The sequence below is a fragment of the Rhinolophus sinicus genome, linkage group LG12 (assembly GCF_036562045.2).
Source record: "Rhinolophus sinicus isolate RSC01 linkage group LG12, ASM3656204v1, whole genome shotgun sequence".
In the NCBI taxonomy this organism is placed as follows: domain Eukaryota; kingdom Metazoa; phylum Chordata; class Mammalia; order Chiroptera; family Rhinolophidae; genus Rhinolophus; species Rhinolophus sinicus.
This window is the reverse complement of record NC_133761.1, coordinates 33,012,388-33,030,395: the sequence shown is the minus strand read 5'-3', so window position 1 is coordinate 33,030,395 and position 18,008 is coordinate 33,012,388. Positions and strand designations below refer to the sequence as shown.

The 18,008-nt window shown below is 42.5% G+C and overlaps 1 protein-coding gene across 5 annotated transcripts in view; it reads left to right on the top strand.

Moving 5' to 3' along the window:
• Positions 1-18,008, top strand: part of MATN2 (matrilin 2) — a 145,399-nt gene that overhangs the window by 7,976 nt on the left and 119,415 nt on the right. For all 5 annotated transcript variants that reach the window (XM_074317011.1, XM_074317012.1, XM_019714989.2 and 2 more), the window contains exon 2: positions 5,294-5,458. In XM_074317011.1, the coding sequence (XP_074173112.1) occupies positions 5,317-5,458 (142 nt within the window). In that variant the 5' untranslated portion in view covers positions 5,294-5,316. The remainder of the gene's footprint in view (positions 1-5,293; positions 5,459-18,008) is intronic.

The following is an 18,008-nucleotide window of genomic DNA, read 5'->3' as shown; positions in this document are numbered from 1 at the left end:
CTCCTTTCTCTACATGTCCGGAGGCAGGGTTTATCACCTTGGAGCATGTCATGCCCAGCCTTCTTCAGGATAGCAGCTAATGAGGAACCCTGCTTCCAGGCCAGGCCTCTCATTTTATGGCTGACTAATTTAAGAGTTAAGTCACCTAACTGAGGTCACATAGCGTGTCATAACAGAGCCAGGCCTCTCCTCTAGAGGCCCACAGCACATAGTGTTGGCTTTGGTGGGAGTCTACTTGCCTGTCAATTTTCCTGGAACAGTGATGCTTAGAAGAACCATAGCGAAGAGGGTCAGAACAATATCCTCTCTTTCTTCCCCCATCCTCTTGGTAAAGCTAAATGAAAAGACTTCTTGTCTCAGAAGAGGAGAAAAATTGCTAAAACAAAAGTTTAAGCTGTTGTATTTTTTAAAAATATTCTTTCCGTGCTCCCAAATGCTTCATGGAATCTGTTCAGATTAAATTAACCTCTGTTTCTCAGCACAATTCTTCTCATATGCCCATGGATGAAAGGGACTGTTTCTCAAACATCATTCAATTTTCCAGTTAGAATTGGCTTCTGTTATTCAAATGCTACCAGCTGTAAATGCCGAACTGAGAAACAATTATTCATATGGGCTACATACACTGACTTATTATTTTCTTGTTTCACTGCCATTGCATTTAAAAAAAATCCATCTTGTCTGATATTAATATTGCTATACTGGTTTTATGTTGGCATGTATCCTTGTTCCCATTCCTTTAGTTTCTTTTAAATAGCTTTTTAAAAGTATAACTTACATACAATAAAGTTCATCATTTTTAAGTGTACAGTTTGATGAGTTCAGACATATGTATAGGCCATGTAATCATGATGTAAACATTTCTATGAACCCCCAAATTTCCCTCATGCCCCTTTGTAGCCAATCTTCTTTTCTCACCCCCAGCCCCCAGAACAACTGATCTGCTTTCCGTCATATAGTGTTGCCCTTTGTTAAATGTCATATAAATAGAATCATTGTATTACATGTCATAAATGGAACCATTCAGTATGTGATCTTTTTCTGTCTGGCTGCCTCCACTTTGCATAATTATTTTGAAATTTATCCAGTACATCATCTCTTTAATTGCTGAGTACTATTCCATTATATTAGGTTGGTGCAAAAATAATTGCGTTTTAAAAGGTTAAAAATAATTGCAAAAACTGAAATTACTTTTGCACCAACCTAATATGATGTACCACAATTTATCTGTTCATCAATATATGGACATTTTCATTGTTTCCAGTTTCTACCTTTTACAAATAAAGCTTCTAGGAGCATCTGAGTATAAGTATCTGTGTGGTTGTGTTTTCATATCTTTTGGGTAAATAAGTATCCAGGATCAGAGTTGCTGGTGGGGGACGAAACATCCCGTTTGCTCGGGACTGAAGAATTTCCCAGGATGCAGGACTTTTAGTGATAAAACATAGGCAGTTCTAGGCAAACCAGACGGTTGTACACCCTGTACTGTGTCATTTGGCAAGTGTATGTTTAATTTTATGAGAAACTGCCAAATTGTTTTCCAAAGTGGCTGTACCATTTTGCATTCTTATCAGCAATGCATTAGGATTCCAGGTTCTTCACAATTCTTTGCCAATACTTGGTTATATCAGCCTTTTTCATTATAACTATGCTAGTGGATTTGTCATGAAATCTCATTGTGGTTTTAATTTGCATTTTTTAATGACTAACAATGTTGAACATCTTTTTATTTGTTTATTTGTCAGCTAAGTATCTTCTTTGGTGATGTGACTGTTCAAATCTTTTGCACATTTTCAAGTGGGTTGTTTGTCATTTTCTTATTGAGTTATAACAGTTTATATAGTCTGGATATAAATAATATATCAGATATATGTTTTGCCAGTATTTTCTACCAGCCCGTAACTTGCCATGCCATTGCACTATGAAAAAGGAGAGTTTTAAATACTTTCAGATAGTAAAATGTATTCTTAAATTATGGAATTGTATGTTATTGTTTTATTATAATAGTCATAAGTAACCATAAAAGTGAATGTACATTAAATGGCTTAGTATGACAAAATTAACAATGTGTCCTTTATATTAATTGGTTTGATTGCATAATGATGATAATAATAGCAAAAAACAAATAGCTAATGCTTATTGAGCACTTACTATGTACCAGGCAGTGAGCTACACTCTTTATGTATCTGGACTCATTTAATCCACACAACAAACAGTTTAAAGATGAGGAAACTGAAGCAAAGAGAGGGTAAGTGAATTGCACAAGGTTAGACAGCTGGAACTGTTTACTCCTGTTTATTTTTTTAAGCTTTTTTTAGATTACTGTTTAAAATTTATTTTTCAGTTATAGTTGACATACAATTCATGTTAGTTTCAGGTATACATAGTTCTGTTTATTTTTCACTTCCTACCCTTCACCTATCCTCAGTGAGTTTTGCTTAGCAATGGTGACTTGAAAACCCAAACACTTCTTGAAATCCACAATAAACCCAAACCAAGTGAAATGGTATTTGGTTTGTCTGAAAATGATAATTATCTACCACATCATATTCTAAATGTTTGTATTTAAGTGCAAATGTGTCAGGATGGAAGTGGGCCTTCGGAGCATGTTGTGTATATTTTGAAATAAATAAGTGTGGACTTTGTACAGTAGTCCCCCTTTATCCATGGGGGATATGTTTCAAGCATCTAAGTGGATGCTTGAAACTGAGGATAGTACTGAACCCTATATGTATACTGGTGTTTTTTTTCTATACATATACACCTTTTCACTTAATGGAAGCACTTAATGGTTTCTCTTTGACATGTCCCAATTGCCAGCATCACTACTCTTGTGCTTTGGGGCCATTGTTAAGTAAAATAAGGGTGAATTGAACACAAGCACTGTGATACTGTGTCAGTCAATCTGATAACTGAGATGGCTACTAAGTGACTAACAGGCAGGCAGTGTATACAGTGTGTAGACGCTGGACAAAAGGATGATTGGTCCAGGGCGAGATGGAGCAGGACGGCCCAACATATCTTTAAGCTACTCTGAATGGCCTGCAATTTAAAATACATAAATTGTTTGTTTCTGGAATTTTCCGCTTAATATTTTTGGACCACGGTTGACCTCAGATAACTGAAACTGCAGAAACTGAAATTGCTGATATGGAGGGACACCTGTATTTGTCCCTTTAGAGGAAGGAGAACAGCGTTAAAATAATAAATAACATATAAAGGACATAGCATATAATGTCATATATAATGAGAGAAATATCAAGGAAGCTTGAAAGTAGGTTTAAGACCAGAGAAAGGCAAAATCTTCTGTTTTCTTCCTTTTCTTGGAAGGAATCTCACAGTTAAAACTATGGAAAGGGACCAGTCCAATTAGTAAATAGTTTAGTTTGTTTAAAAAGGAGGGGGCAGTAGTTATCTGTGATGAACTAGTGCTCTGGAGCTTCACCCCTTTATCGGCTACATTAATTTGGGGCAAGTTACTTCTCTGAGTTACTATAATAATTAAATGACTTAATACAGCGAAAGGACTTGGCCCAGTGCCTGGCACATAGTAAGCCCTGAATAAACATTTGCTTTTTTAAAATATAATTTTAACACGTAGTGAAAAGTTAGCCAACTCAATATAGCAAGTATGAAAATCTGTGGACTTTGCAGGTTGACAGGCCTGGGCTCATCATCAGGTCAATTCCTGAAAGCAATTTGCTGAATGAACAATTTACTGAATTATTGAGTATTTTTATTTAAGTTTTGGGAAATGGTCCCTGTTCTGGCCCTGCCCTGTTCCCGCCTCTGATAGTGACACAGCTATGGTCTTTCATGAATTGACTTCTGGGGATTTGACTTGCAGCTAATTGAGTTTTCTGCTAATAAGTGAATTGGTTAGTTGGCCTGCTTACCTTGGGTTTGAATCCCTACTTTGCTTTCTTTAGCTGTATGACCTTGGTCATGTTACTGAACTTCCATGAGTCTCAGTTTCCTCGTTTCTAAAAAGCAGAAATAATCATTCTGATTTCTACGAGATATGTCTGAAGATTAAATGAAATAGGTTGGGTGAAATTGCCAAGAACAAGATAAGGACTTAATTAATATTTTACATGCAAATGATGTTCCTTAAATGTTATTCCCTCTTAAATATTCCTTCCTCCACACTTAATGAGTATAAATTTTTAAATTGTCATGACACCTATTATGTTCATGGAAGAATAAATTTAAATCCCGTCCCAGGATATTGCCTTCCCCAGGAGGTTTTGCCAGGTAGAAAAGTCTGGACATCATTCACTGTGTGGCCAAGTACCTTTTTCAGTCCATGTGAAACAGAGATTGGCCATCCTGGGAAATCCTGGATCTGGCCATGTCACTTCCCTGCTTAGAATCCTTCCTCTCAAGCCTTCACACCATCTATTCTTCAGGACCAATACAGAAAACGGGTTAGGCAGCTCTATTTTGGTAAAGACAGGGCTACTGTGGTTGAAACTCCCCTCACTGCTGTGGACCTGGAACTCAACTCAGGGTTAGAGAATTTTGTATGTATCTGAGAGTTTCTTATGCAACATCTGGTTTGATCCTATTCTTTTCTGGTCCCCTAGCTCCTTGACTTGTTTGCTTGTTCCCTCCTCCCAATGTGTGCCAGGCACTATTCTGAATGCTTTAGTTACATGTATTCACTCATTCAGTTAACTAATATTATTCCATATTCTCATAAGACTTGAGGAGGTTAAGTAACTCGCCCAAGGTCACACATAGTTAGCAAGTGTCAGAGCCAGGATTCAAAGCCACGTAGTCTCGTACCAGAGTCTAAGCCCTTAACCACTGCACCATGCTCCCTCTTAATAGATGTGTGTGGGAGGGTGGGATGCTGGCTATGTGATGCTACCTGATGTCAGATATACATGAATTCCTTGGCAAATTTATATGTATATTAATTAGTGCCATTCACTATTATTAGACTGAAGGAATATTATTACTTGGAATCCTCAGATGTAGTTTTTCCTTTTTCAGATCTAAGATATAGAATATGACTATGAATAGATTTTATTTTTCCCCTAAAGCTTTCCTTTCAGTCTTATAGTGAGCAAAGTGATGAAAAATCCCAACTATGCATGCCCTGCTCAGAGTATCCAAGAACTACCAATGGGAGTTACCTGAATTCTTAAGGACCACACACACAAAGGCATTTTAAGCACAAGCGGCATGTGTGAAACGTGAGAAGGTGGGGCGGCGGTCTGCAGCACCTAGAGTTCAGGGAGACCCGGAAAGCTCACCTTGCTGCCATCTCCTGTTGTGTTTGTCACAGCCTTGCACCTCTTCCTCTTGAAGATGGAAAAGATGCTGCTGGGCTGCTTTCTGCTGATCCTCGGACAGAGCCTCCTCCTCCCCGCTGAGGCCAGGAAGTGGCCACCCTCCAGGTCCATCTCCAGAGGGAGACACCCTAGGACCCACCCTCAGACGGCCCTCCTGGGTAAGTGACGGGGATGCCACCTACAGAAGCATGCTGGAAGGGGTGGTTATGGGTGGACCTCCAGGCCAGGGGATGGATAATAGTCAGGGAAGCTCCCCTTTCCCTTGGTCCCCTGTTGGGTGTGCTGAGGGAGAGGGGATTCTCACTGGCAATGAGCACATCCTGAGTAGAAGATGTGATTGGACACGGGTTTTCAAAATAAAGTGAAATCACTACTATTTCAAAGCCTTCCATTTAATTGGAGGCTCGTGACTTTCTTCTAATATGCAAGGGCAAGATTTCCATCTGAAAAGGTCCTTGTTGGACTTCTCTGGACAAGGGTATTATGAGAATTTTTTATGCAATTTGTCCACCTAATCTATGTTAATAATGCTCCCCTGCATGGCAGCATGGGAAGCAAATAGGGGACCTTGTGGAAAGCAGAAGTCGGCACAGAGTGGGGACATCATGAGCTGAATTAGGATATTAGGAATGGAAAATGTCAGGGGGCTGTTTTTCTGACACAGTGAACATGTTTTCTTCAGGTGAATTTTTTTCTTTCTTGGAGGGCAGGGCAAAGTCATGAAAAAACACAAAATATAGATAAATCATCCTGGTTGCAAATATGGGCTCTGGAAAACCTAGGATATGGGGGTAATAGGAAGGTTGGCCAGTGGAAGAGAATAGATTTTGGTATAGACATGGGTTCAAATCCTGGCCTGCTACTTATCAGTTGTGTACACTTAGGCAGCGTGAGCTCTGAAGTTCAACTTCCTAAGTTCAACTTAAAAATGGGAATGTTAACACTGATCTTGGAGTATTTTTTGAGGAGAAAGTGAGGTAATATATGTAAATTATGGTATGCAATGAATGATAGATATCATTCCACGAAGCTGTTCTTTGAAACTGTTTTCCATTTATATGTTGTTGGCCAGCCGCAAGAAATCTGACCGTCTATGAAGGCCACTGCGAGAAATGCCCAGTGGCCTGGTGGCCTCCGCATCCAAAATTACAATCAGAGACCAAAGGGACCCAAAGAGCCCTGTTTTAAGAGGTCATAATCTTTACTGATGTTAACCTAAACAGTGACCCCATGATACTGGGCCATTCATGTCTTTAGTCTCCTGAGAATCCCTGTTTCCACAGTGATGAAAACATAAGACTTCTGCAACTGTGAAAAGGACGGGGGAATGTTTAGTATGCTGATTAAAGGGTTTTTAAAAACAAATTTCAAGATGATAAATATGTATAAATATATATGTATGTATGTGTATATATATATATATAACTGGAAATACCTGATTCCTAGGTCAGCAGCAATGATTGCACAGTTGGGTTCCTGACAGGACTGCTTTCAGAACAAGCCACCACATAGTCAGAAAAGCATATTCCTTTTCTTTACTCAAAATCAATCTCTTTCTCCCTCTCTCTCTCATACACAAACACACACACCAGGGCCTTCCCCTAGCTGGCAGCATCTGCTGTCCTCCTCCTTGGCCTTAAGTTCAGGCTCTGAAGTAGAAGCCTCTGAGGTAAGAGATAGAAAGAAGCCTGTTTTGCCAAAGGTTTCATGCCCACGTTCAGTACTGCCTCCTGTTTCTTATTTTGCCAGAGAATGTTTCAGGGACAAAGAGTAGCATGGAGCATGGCACATCTCCCCACCCCAGGGAGTGGCAAGTGGCTGCTCCCAGACGTGCTGTAGGGCTGTTTGACTTATGAACATGGTTGAGTGAGTGAGAATCATGAAATCGGAAGGCAAACACTACAACCTTGGCCTGGATTCTCAAGAGCAATCTGCTTTTGGTCTTTGACAAGAAGAAAGATGGAGAAGCCATGTTCATTATAGCCCTTACCCTGAGTTTGCACAACTTTCTCTTCATACTTAGAATATGGTGTCTTGCGTTTTATGGGGGTTTGCTTTTATTGGCCCTTTGTTTTCTATGTTCAGAACATTGCCCAGGCCACACTGAACTTTTTTTGTGGAAAACCATTTTGGCTGTATTTATGGTGTCCCCTGGCATGATGTAGTTCACTAGTTACTTCCCTGCAAGGGTGTCTCTGAAAGTTTAACAGAGTAGAAACAGAATTGTTTCTTAGTTTGTTTTTTTGTTTCAATTTTCTGATTTAAAAAAAAAAGTTTATATTTTATGTCTAAATTCAGGTCAGAGTCCCAGTAACAACTTGAGCCAATTAAAAAAAATAATGCATGTGTTTATCCGCCCCTCCCATGAATGATTGCAGGCTGCTCAGGCAGCAGCCTGTGATGTGTAGGTCCATGGAGGCTTATCTCTTATTTCATTCTTTTATCTGGAGTTTCTGCTGTCTTCCAGACACAGGGGTGGGGGTGGGGGTGGGTGGGTAGGGGGGTGGGGGTTTGTTTAAGAAGAACAACCACCATCAGTGTTATAGTGTTAGGCACGCTGGGAGAATGAGTTAGTTGTGGGAGACCAAAATTGGTCTATTAGAATTTATTTGGTGTGTTTGAGCTGACAAGATGGTTTTTAAGATACGAGGTTTCCTGTTCCTGGCCTAAATATGGCCTAACAATCAGGAAGTGCTCATGTAGTTGGGGGAGACAGACATGTGAAAAATCATTAATTTGGTGGAATCTATACACAACAGTAGAGGCATAGCTAAGTTACAGTCCACTCTGCCTGCTGTAGGTACAGTATAAGTCAGTAGTTCTCCAACATTTTGGTCTCAGGACTCTTTTACACTAAAAAATTATTGAGGGTCTCAAAGAACTTTTTGTTTATGTGGGTTAGAGTCAGATCAATCAAGATTTACTGGATGAGAAATAGAAACAGAGAACTCTAACAAATATTTGTTTATTAATTAATTTTAGAATAACAAGAATAAACCCATAATGTAAGTAAAATATTTGTATAAAAACAGTATTTGCTAAATGTAGAAATGAGAGGAATGGCACTGTGTTACAAATTTGTAAATCTGTTTAATGTCTGGCTTAATTGAAGACAGCTGGATTCTCATTTTCCTCCATTTATCTGTCATGAAGTATTGTTTTGGTTGGACTACATGAAGATAATATGGCCTCACACAGATACGGAGTCAGAAAAAGGAGGAGCATTTTCATATTTTTCATGTGATTGTGGATATTCCTGTTTGATACAACTGTCGGCATAAGAAAAGTCTAAACCTGTAGAGAAATTCAATGAGTTTATTTGAGCCAAACTCACAACAATTGCTGGGAAGCAAATCCCAATAGATTGAGAAAATGCTCTGGAAAATAGTGGTTTTGCAACTTTTTTTTTTTTTTTTCATAGACACTTTTTTATTTCACACATTTATTTCTTTTATTTACAGCTTATGGTCAATGCAAATCAATTCCGTGAAATGAAAAGTTATGAAAAAATTAAAGCACAATTATGCAAATCCAAAATAGATATTCAACACAAAAACAAACATAAATGCAGGTTCATTTGCACACACAACAGCATGAGAGCCAGCAGATGTTTCAAAGGAGAACAGTACTTGCTTTTCCTCTTGAAGACCACATCAGATACTAAAATGCCCCAGCTCATCAGTGTGTGTTTGTTTCATAGAGACCTCCGTCACCTGTTGGGCTACAGCCCGGATCCTTGCCCTGCGGCGTTATCATCCTCTTAGCTAATATGATGATCTCTAAGTTGTTACCACTTACGATCATCAAAAGGGGGGACATGATGGGGAAACTGACCTTAAAATGGTTCCCTGCCACATGGAACTGAGCTAAAATGGTGGCCCGAGAGGAGAGAGAAGTCCCCAGCCTAAGCCCCAGACCACTTCCATATCGTTTTGCAACTTATTTTATACATTAGAATCTAGGAGGAGACGTAAGGGCGGTTACATGAAATTCATTGGTGGTAGATTAAAGGGGTAGGAGAAAGCCAAGCAAGAGTATCTCTGGGATTGTATAAAAAGTAAATTGGACAGACAGATACTTCTTTTACATTGTTGGGTACAGGATAGTTAATAGCATTTTACAGCACATAGAGACGGTAACCAGGGGACAAGAATAAGAATGAGGGAGGGGTTCTGTGGTCTCCTGCTCTGGTGAGAGGGTTGTGCCCTGAGGGGTCCAGAAAAATCAATTAGCTGACATTCCGAGGGTCTGTTATCTTAGATGCAAAAAGACAATAGACAGGCTCACTTAAGGTAAAGATTGGCCTTTGTTAAGGAAGCTACAGGCCAAGGATGTGACTACCTGCCACAACCTCTTTTAGTTAAAAATTTTTATTTTCAAACCATCCTATGTGATTAATTTCAGTCTCTGAATTTGTAGGGCCGGCCATGTAGTCCTCGCCTGAGCTTGTCAGGTTTAGTGTGTGGCCCCTTTTTTGTCCACACCACACCAAAACTCGACAAATTGTAGTTTCTTAAAGGTTAATTGCAATGTGGAATCTAAAACCACATTAAACTTTTCATATCTTATAAACTCATGAGAGAATGAGAATATAAAAAGCAAACATTACTGACATTATGAAAATATTTCTACCTCATGGGCACTCTGAAGGGGTCTCAGGGATTCCCAGGGGTCTCCAAAGCACACTTTGAAACAGCTGGTTTAGGGAAGCTTCCTAGTGAAGGTTGTGACCATGTGGAACCCTGAGAGGTGAGGGGGCAGGAGAGGAGTGAGGATGGAGCATGGAGGTGGGACCTGGTCCTGCCATCAGGACCACCATGTCTGCAAGGTGGGTGGTCTGAACTGGAGACAAACCTGGAGGACGCAGGGACCATATTGAAACTGGAGGGCAGCCGTCCGGTGCTCATGCTGCCTGCTCCTCAGCCAATAGACCGACATATGGGGGTTGGGCTATAGGATAAGCTTTCATTGTCAGAGCACCAGTGATCTGAGAAGACAGAAGGTTAACACCTTCAAAAACTGCCTTAACGTTCTCAGACCGGCTTAGAGTATTTAAGGGAAAATCCGGGCATTCCTCCAGATGCTACTGATGTTCCAGGGGTCTGTCTGCCTTCCCTTTGGCAACGTGGTTCTCTGGTGGTGTCAGCAACCCAGGAACAATGATGGGAGTAGCCTGGGAAGAATGCCAGACCATAGAGATTGTGAACAATAAGGTAAGGGTATTAATCATAAGTTCTAGGGTAATTTTCTAAAATAAGGAACTGGGACAGGACATTCTGAGCTCAAGCTGCAGGGGGATGATCTGTTGTTAAGCTATAGGTAGGTCAAGTAAAGGTGAGGCCAGGGACGTTGTGAAGCCTCTACTACGGGGGTCCTAACTGAGCCCGGCTTCAATATCACTTAGGACCTTGAGGTTCTGATGAAGAGTTTGGGCTTCGTTCTGCAGGAGTGGGAGCCCCTGGTCGACTTGGCGTGGGCAACAGTGTTGATCACTGCTAACTGCCTGTCCACCCACTGTGCCTTCCAGTTACCCTCAGCCTTCCAGGGCTGTGGCAAAGGCCAGGGAGAGCCTACACTCCCAGGCCACCAGGAGAACGAGTGAGCACATTCTCCAGCCCAAAGCCCCTTCTAGGCAACCATACTGGCAGGCAGGAGCGGCAGGGTGTTCTGTACTCAGAGCATAAACTGATGGAAGCCTTCATGTTCTTCCTCTCTGCACATATCCCCCATCCTTTATCAGTGGCATGTGGCCGCTCCCAAATTCCCCCCTCAGCCTGCTCCAGGTGGCTCTAACTGGAAGTCACGGTGTCCCCTACCCCTAATTACTGCCTGCTTTGCTTGTGCACATTTTCCTCTTTATTATATCACTGCCATATGGGGGTAGACCAGTTGCCAAGGCAACCAATGAAGGCATATCAGCCATTTGAAACCTTAACCCTCCTTGCCCAAACTCCCACTGTATTCTTGACTCCCCTCAGTCCTGGAATGTACACAAACCGTCTGTCTACACTTCCACCGGCTGGCTCTTCCTGTTTTGTCTGTCTTTCAGTTCTTATTGACATGTGTGTTCTTTTCTAAATTTACCAACCTATCTCATTTGATTTCTACTAACCTTGAAACTTTTTTCTTTCCCTAGAATAGATTCTCCTTCAGATCAATAGCACCCACACAGAATTCACATTTGTGTTCTAAGAGAGCACTTTGTGCAATATGGCAGTAACTTCTAGAAGTGGGAGGTGGAGATTTAAAAGGAGGCTGGTCCTGTAGTGTGGTCAGGGGATGGTGGAAGCTGAACCCTCTTCACCCCCACCCCCAACACACACACACATTGCTAGGAAAAATCCAGAGATGTTCAGGGGTGGAGGCCACAGAATTTAGTGACATTTCTTCATAACAGATAATTTACTAAACAAAGCTGAGAACTCACTGTCTACAGCCCCAAGTTCTGTTCCTAGGAAATCACAGTATATGGTGAGGCACTTATTTCCATTTTTGCACATTAAACCTGACATCAAAATATGAGTAAAAATGCAACGTGTTTCATATAAGGAGGTGAAACCTCCTAAATTAGCAATGTGACTGAAGGGGTTGGCTGGCCTAGAGAATTAAGTGTAAGAATGTCCTACTCTGTGTTGCCAATGGACATTTTCGCCTAGGTTGATAATTATTAACATTTGCAAGCATTGGCTGCTAGAAAATGAATTTTCACTTCCTAAAACAATCCCCTAATTGACATTTGTTGGCACATTCAGTGAAGGAGGTAAAGCAGATGGTAGAAGCCATCAGAGCTTCTGGCTCCTGGAAAGATGACCCATTAAGGCCACTGGTCTCTCATGCCCTGAAGCCACTTTGTGTGGTTAGAACTTTTGCCTCCTTGCTTGAGCTTTCCCGGTACCCTCTTTCTTCCACCTGGAGTATCCTTTTTTGGCCAAGGCCTATTATCAGCCTGGGCCAGGTCAAATGACACCTCCTTCTGTTACCGAACCTTCTGTGTAAAGGACCTAGACCAAGGTTCTTCTGCCCAGTGCCATTTGCACCATGGAACAAGACTAGGTTTGGTAAATCAGAGCAGAAAATTTATTCTTTGACCAAGGAATGGAGAAAGGTGAGCTCACGCTCTAACGGCACATCCTCGACAACTGGGACTGAGAAGGAGCCTTCTGTATTTACAGGATGTGATGGGGAGTGAATTAATTCTTTTAAGCTTGCATAGTTATTTTTCTGTGGCACTCAGCCCTTTTGCACCTGGTCCCATTTGCACAGGAGGCCCCATCGCCATCTTGGCTTTTGCACTCAGTACCTTGGTCTTTGAGCTTAGCTCCCTATATTTTTTGGGGTCAGGAATCCTTTTCAGTTCCTGAAAATAAGTATAGTTCGTGACATAGTTTAGGTATTGAGAACCGTTAGGGTCTCTTCGATGGTAGCCTGGTGACATTTCCACTCCCAGCCTGGCAGGACCCTTCCTGGCCAGTCTTCTGCTAAAGTGTCAACCCTGTCTGCCTTATATTCTGAGGGGTAATAGCGGCACGTACCCAAGAGGGTTTCCTGTTCTAGTTATTTTTGTACTCTCCTCGTTTTTACCACTAGACTGTAAACCTAGAAGATAGGAATTGAGTGTTTTACATTTCTCATAGCACTTGTGGATGGTACTGTCATTTTACTGAGCCCCTGCTGTGAAGAGCCTAGCTCACTTAATCCATAAAAAAAAAAAAAAGGCAAACACTGCAATGTGGTTATTGGTTTATCTCATTTTCAGACTAGGAAGCCAAGGCTCAGAGAGGTTAAGCATTTTGACAAAGTTGTCAAGGCTTCTGCAAAACTAGAAAGAAAAGGATCAACCCCCCCGCCCCCAACACCCTTCCCTTCCTGTACCCGCTCATCCAGTTAGGGAAAGGGGAAAGAATGCCTGTGTTGGGGGCACATATGCCTTTGAGCAAAGAAAAAGGCACCTCACACTCAAACCTACTGATTTCCCAACCCTGCTTGCTCCTGGACCAGGGTTTGTGAGCAGACCGTGAAATGCCCATCCATATTTGGAATGCTGCTTCTGCTGGTTACCTGGGGTCCCCAGACCTTAAGCCCTGGCTTTGTTCCTGCCCACAGCAAAAACTCAGTGTGTGTTGAACAACTGAGAACAACTCATTTGGATGGTTCTAGTCTTGATTTGACTTCTAGTTAGCAAGTGACATTGTGTAAGTTGCCTTTCTTCTCTAGGCCTCAGTTTATTCATCTTTTAAAGGAGATGGAGTGATCCCTCAGGTCTTATCTAGGATGTGATGACGTCACCGATTTCTCTGCCTCCCAGACACCCCTTCTCTGGTTCCTGTGATGGGTTGGCTTACTTTCACTCTCTCCAGATGTTACCGCAGACTCAAAAGGTCCACTTGTCTGTGTGCATCCAAGCCAGACAAGAAATGAACAGGAGATTGCAGCAAAGAAAGTAAAGGTTTATTCAAGGAATTGGTTTCAAGCCAAGAGACACAGGTGAGCTAGTGCTCTCAAAATACTGCCTCTCCGATGGCGTGTAGGTTACACATTACATAGGGAAAATTCATTAATTATGATTACCATGGGAGCTGGGGTCGTGGGCTCCACTGATTGGTCAGGGCTGAGGTACGGGGCAATTGATCTGGCTTCATGTCCTGGTGTCAGTCATAGCAGTGTTCTGTCCGGTTTCCAGGGGATGCAGTTTGTGAGGCTGTTGTGTTTTCATGAGTCCAGAGCTGAAACATAACTGAGGCCAAGGTGTTACCTTTGTTTGATTAAAACCTTATTCTAGGGGCGAGCAGGTGGCTCAGTTGATTGGAGCATGGTGCTGATAACACCAAGGTTGCTGGTTCAATTCTCGCATGGGCCACTGTGAGCTGAACCCTCCTTAAAACAAAACAAAACCTTGGAGGAGGCCAGATGGCTCAGTTGGTTAGAGCGCGAGCCTTGAATGACAGGGTTGCCAGTTCAATTCCCACATGGGCCAGTGAGCTGTGCCCTCTACAACTAGATTGAAGACAACGAGCTGCCACTGAGCTTCCGGAGGGGCGGCGGGATGGCTCATTTGGTTAGAGTACAAGCTCTCAACAACAAGGTTGCTGGTTCAATTCCCGCATGGGATGGTGGGCTGCACACCCCCCACCCCTCCCTGCAACTAAAGTTTGAAAATGGTGACTGGACTTGGAGCTGAGTTGCGTCCTCCACAACTAGATTGAAGGACAATGACTTGGAGCTGATGGGCCCTGGAGAAACCACTGTTTCTCAATATTCCCCAATAAAATTTATAAAACAAACAAACAAAATCTTTATCTAGTTTGAGGCTTGGTTATTGTGTCTTGGTCATGGTTGGTAGACCTGAAGCTTTATTCTTTTTTATTTTTTTTTGAAGCTACACTTTTTTTTTGGGGGGGGGAAGGGAACAGGACTTCATTGGGGAACAGTGTGTACTTCCAAGACTTTTTCAAAATCAAGTGTTATCGTTTCAGTCTTAGTTGTAGAGGGCGCAGCTCAGCTCCAGGTCCAGTTGCTGTTGTTAGTTGCAGGGGGCGCAGCCCACCATCCCTTGCGGGAGTCGAACTGGCAACCTTGTGGTTGAGAGGATGCACTCCAACCGACTGAGCCATCTGAGAGCTGAGCGGCCGCTCACTGACTTCATTCTAGTTGTGGAGAGCACAGCTCGCTGGCCCATGTGGGAATCAAACCGGCAGCCCCCTTGCCCAGAGCTCATGCTCTAACCAACTGAGCCACCCATCCCCCCCCTGAAGCTTTATTCTTAAGTGAATTTGACACTGACGGAACCTCATGTCCTAAGGACTTAACGATTAAACGGAGTGGACAGACAGTATATGCACAGATGGGAGGATCTGGGGAAAGAATGAAAGTGAGTCATAGTCCTATCAGCCTAAACAAAGCAAGCTTGGGTGAAAGCAAAACGCATGCTAAAGAAATGAAGTTCATTTGTGGTTACAGAGGTGGGCGAGCCAAGGCAGAACCATACTCTGGAGGCTGAGGAGGGAAAGTTTTGAGACTGAAGGGATGGGGCACTAGGATCAGGCAGGGGAATGGGGTGGGGCAGTAGGATCTGCCAAAGGAGTGGGGGTGGGGCAGGAAGATTTGGAAGGGAAGTGGGGGTGGGGCAGTAGGATCAGGCAGGGAAGTGGGGGGGCAGTAAGATGAGGCAGGAAAGAGAAGCAGTAGGATAAGGCCAGGTGAGATGGTCAGTAGGAGCAGGAAAAGGAGTTGGGTGGGTCAATAGGATCAGGCAGGGGGTGGGGAGGGGCTGTAGGTCAGGCGGCCGAATACTGGTTCTCAAGCTTCCTTGTGCATCAAGAAGCCCCTGGAAGGCTTGTAAGAACACAGACTACTGGTCCCTGTGCCCAGTGTCTGATTCAGTCTAGGTTGGGGCATGAGAAGTTGCATTTCCAGAGACCTCAGTTTGAGAACCCTTGAAGAAGAGAAATTAGGGGGTGGGACGTAGATGGGCAGGATGAAAAGACTTTAGGAAGAGACGCTGTGGGCGCAAGCCAGAAAGACAATGCAGGATGAGTAACATCTGGAGAGAAAATAGCAGCTGGAGAGTATAACTGTAGCCTGGATCGCTCCCACCCTCCTTATGAAGCTTTGAAAATAAGCTGCTAGCTTTTTTCTACCCAGGAGGATTTGGCAGAGGTGAGCCTCAGCCTGTACAGGGAGCCAGCCTCTTACAGCACAGGGCTTAACAATCCATATCTAAAGAACTGAGTGTGGTATGTGTCTTTACCATCAGAACTGATGACTGTCATGGCTGCTGCTTAGCTGAGGCATGCTGTTCCCCATAAAATGCATCTCTTCATGCCTATGCTGTTTTATGCATAAGCTGTCTCTTTTAGCATTCATTTTTTATAAACTGTATGAAGTGAATTCCTCATTCCTGTCTTGTGATTAATACTGGGAGAACCCAAAAACACATACCGTGTTTCCCTGAAAATAAGACCTAACCAGAAAATAAGCCCTAGCATGATTTTTTCAGGATGTCATCCCCTGAACATAAGCCCTAATGCGTCTTTTGGAGCAAAAATTAATATGAGACCTGGTCTTATTTTTGGGGAAACACGGTAGTATCTGACTTCCAATAAGTCACAAAGTTGCTGTGTTTTCCCGAAAATAAGACCTAGCCGGACAATCAGCTCTAATGCATCTTTTGGAGCAAAAATTAATATAAGGCCCGGTCTTATTTTACTATACTATAAGACCGGGTATAATATAATACAATATAATATAATACCGAGTGTTATATTAATTTTTGCTCCAAAAGACGCATTAGAGCTGATTGTCCGGCGAGGTCTTATTTTCGGGGAAACAGGGTAAAAGCTTTCCCAGCCAATGAATAAATAACTTGATTTTTCTCTCCTACAGAGTCTTTCTCCCCCTTTTTCTTCTCTATTAAACTGTTCATCCATTCTTTTTCTGTCACTCTCCTTTATCTCTGCCTCTTGTTAGAAACAAGACAACAGGCCCAAAATGGAATTGCTTATGCTAAGTCCCACGTCACCAAACAGACTTAATTATAGTCTCGGCGATCCAAGAAATGGACTCTTAGAGCTGTCGATCAGGAAACGCCTGATCAGCACTAGTGAGGTCACCTGCCGGATAGACCCCTACCATCCCCTAAAGGAAAATGGCCTTATAATAACAAACCTGATTTTTGTCTACTATACCTTCCTTGTTACTGCCCCCTTCTGCCTATAAAAGTCTTCATTTTGTACAGCTCTTCAGAGCTCCTTCCTGTCTGTGCGAGATGGGATGCTGCCGGGTTTCAATTGATTTTTGCTCAAATAAACTCAAAATTTTTAATATGCCTCAATTTGTCTTTTGACATTCTGAGATCTCTCCTTCCCAGATCTTTCCTTCTTCAGTTCCAGGATGTTCTATCCTTAGCTTGCCCATGTATTTGGCACCTGCAGTGTACATGTATGTGGGAATGGCGGTGGAGGAAACCCCCCGTGGGTGACATAGCCACTGTTCTTATCTACCCTTTGATGGCTGGTGCTCTTGGGGGGCAAGGCATATACCCTTGTCCCTATGGAGACAATCATGTCCCTGGTCTCCCTAACTGATGATAATAATGACAACAGTGGTAATGATGGCTGTCTTTTAAAATTTCTTTTTGAGGATCTGCTATGGCAGTTCATACTTCACTCTACTTATTACCCCCATTTCAAACATGAAGAAACTGAGGCATAGAGAGGTTAAATGTCTTGCTCAAGGTCATATACCTACTGAGAAGCACAGGTGAGATTCCAAAATTTGCCATTACTTCTTCTCAAACCCTTACTACAACCCTAACTCCTCTGTTTCATCCAACCGAATTGGACTTGATGGAAGCATTCCTGATCTTCTGGTAAGGATTTAACACAACAATAACGCATCCCCACAGCAGGCGGTATGTTCCAGCACAGCACTAGTCACCCTGCACAATGATTGCCTATTTAATTGCCTATGTGGTATGGGCAGTGCTTAGTAATGTGTAAGGTACATAACAGACACTCAATAAATACCTAGAGAAGGAGTAAAGGAACTAACAAATGAGCGAAGAGGAAAGTCTCTAGTGAGGAGCCACCAGGCTGGTGAAGGTGTCCAAAGCCAGGGCAGGTGAAAGACCAGAGGATATTTAGCTTGAAAAGAACACAAGATGCAGGGCTCGCTGAAGGCTGTGTTATGGAGTTTAAATTTGTTATTAAG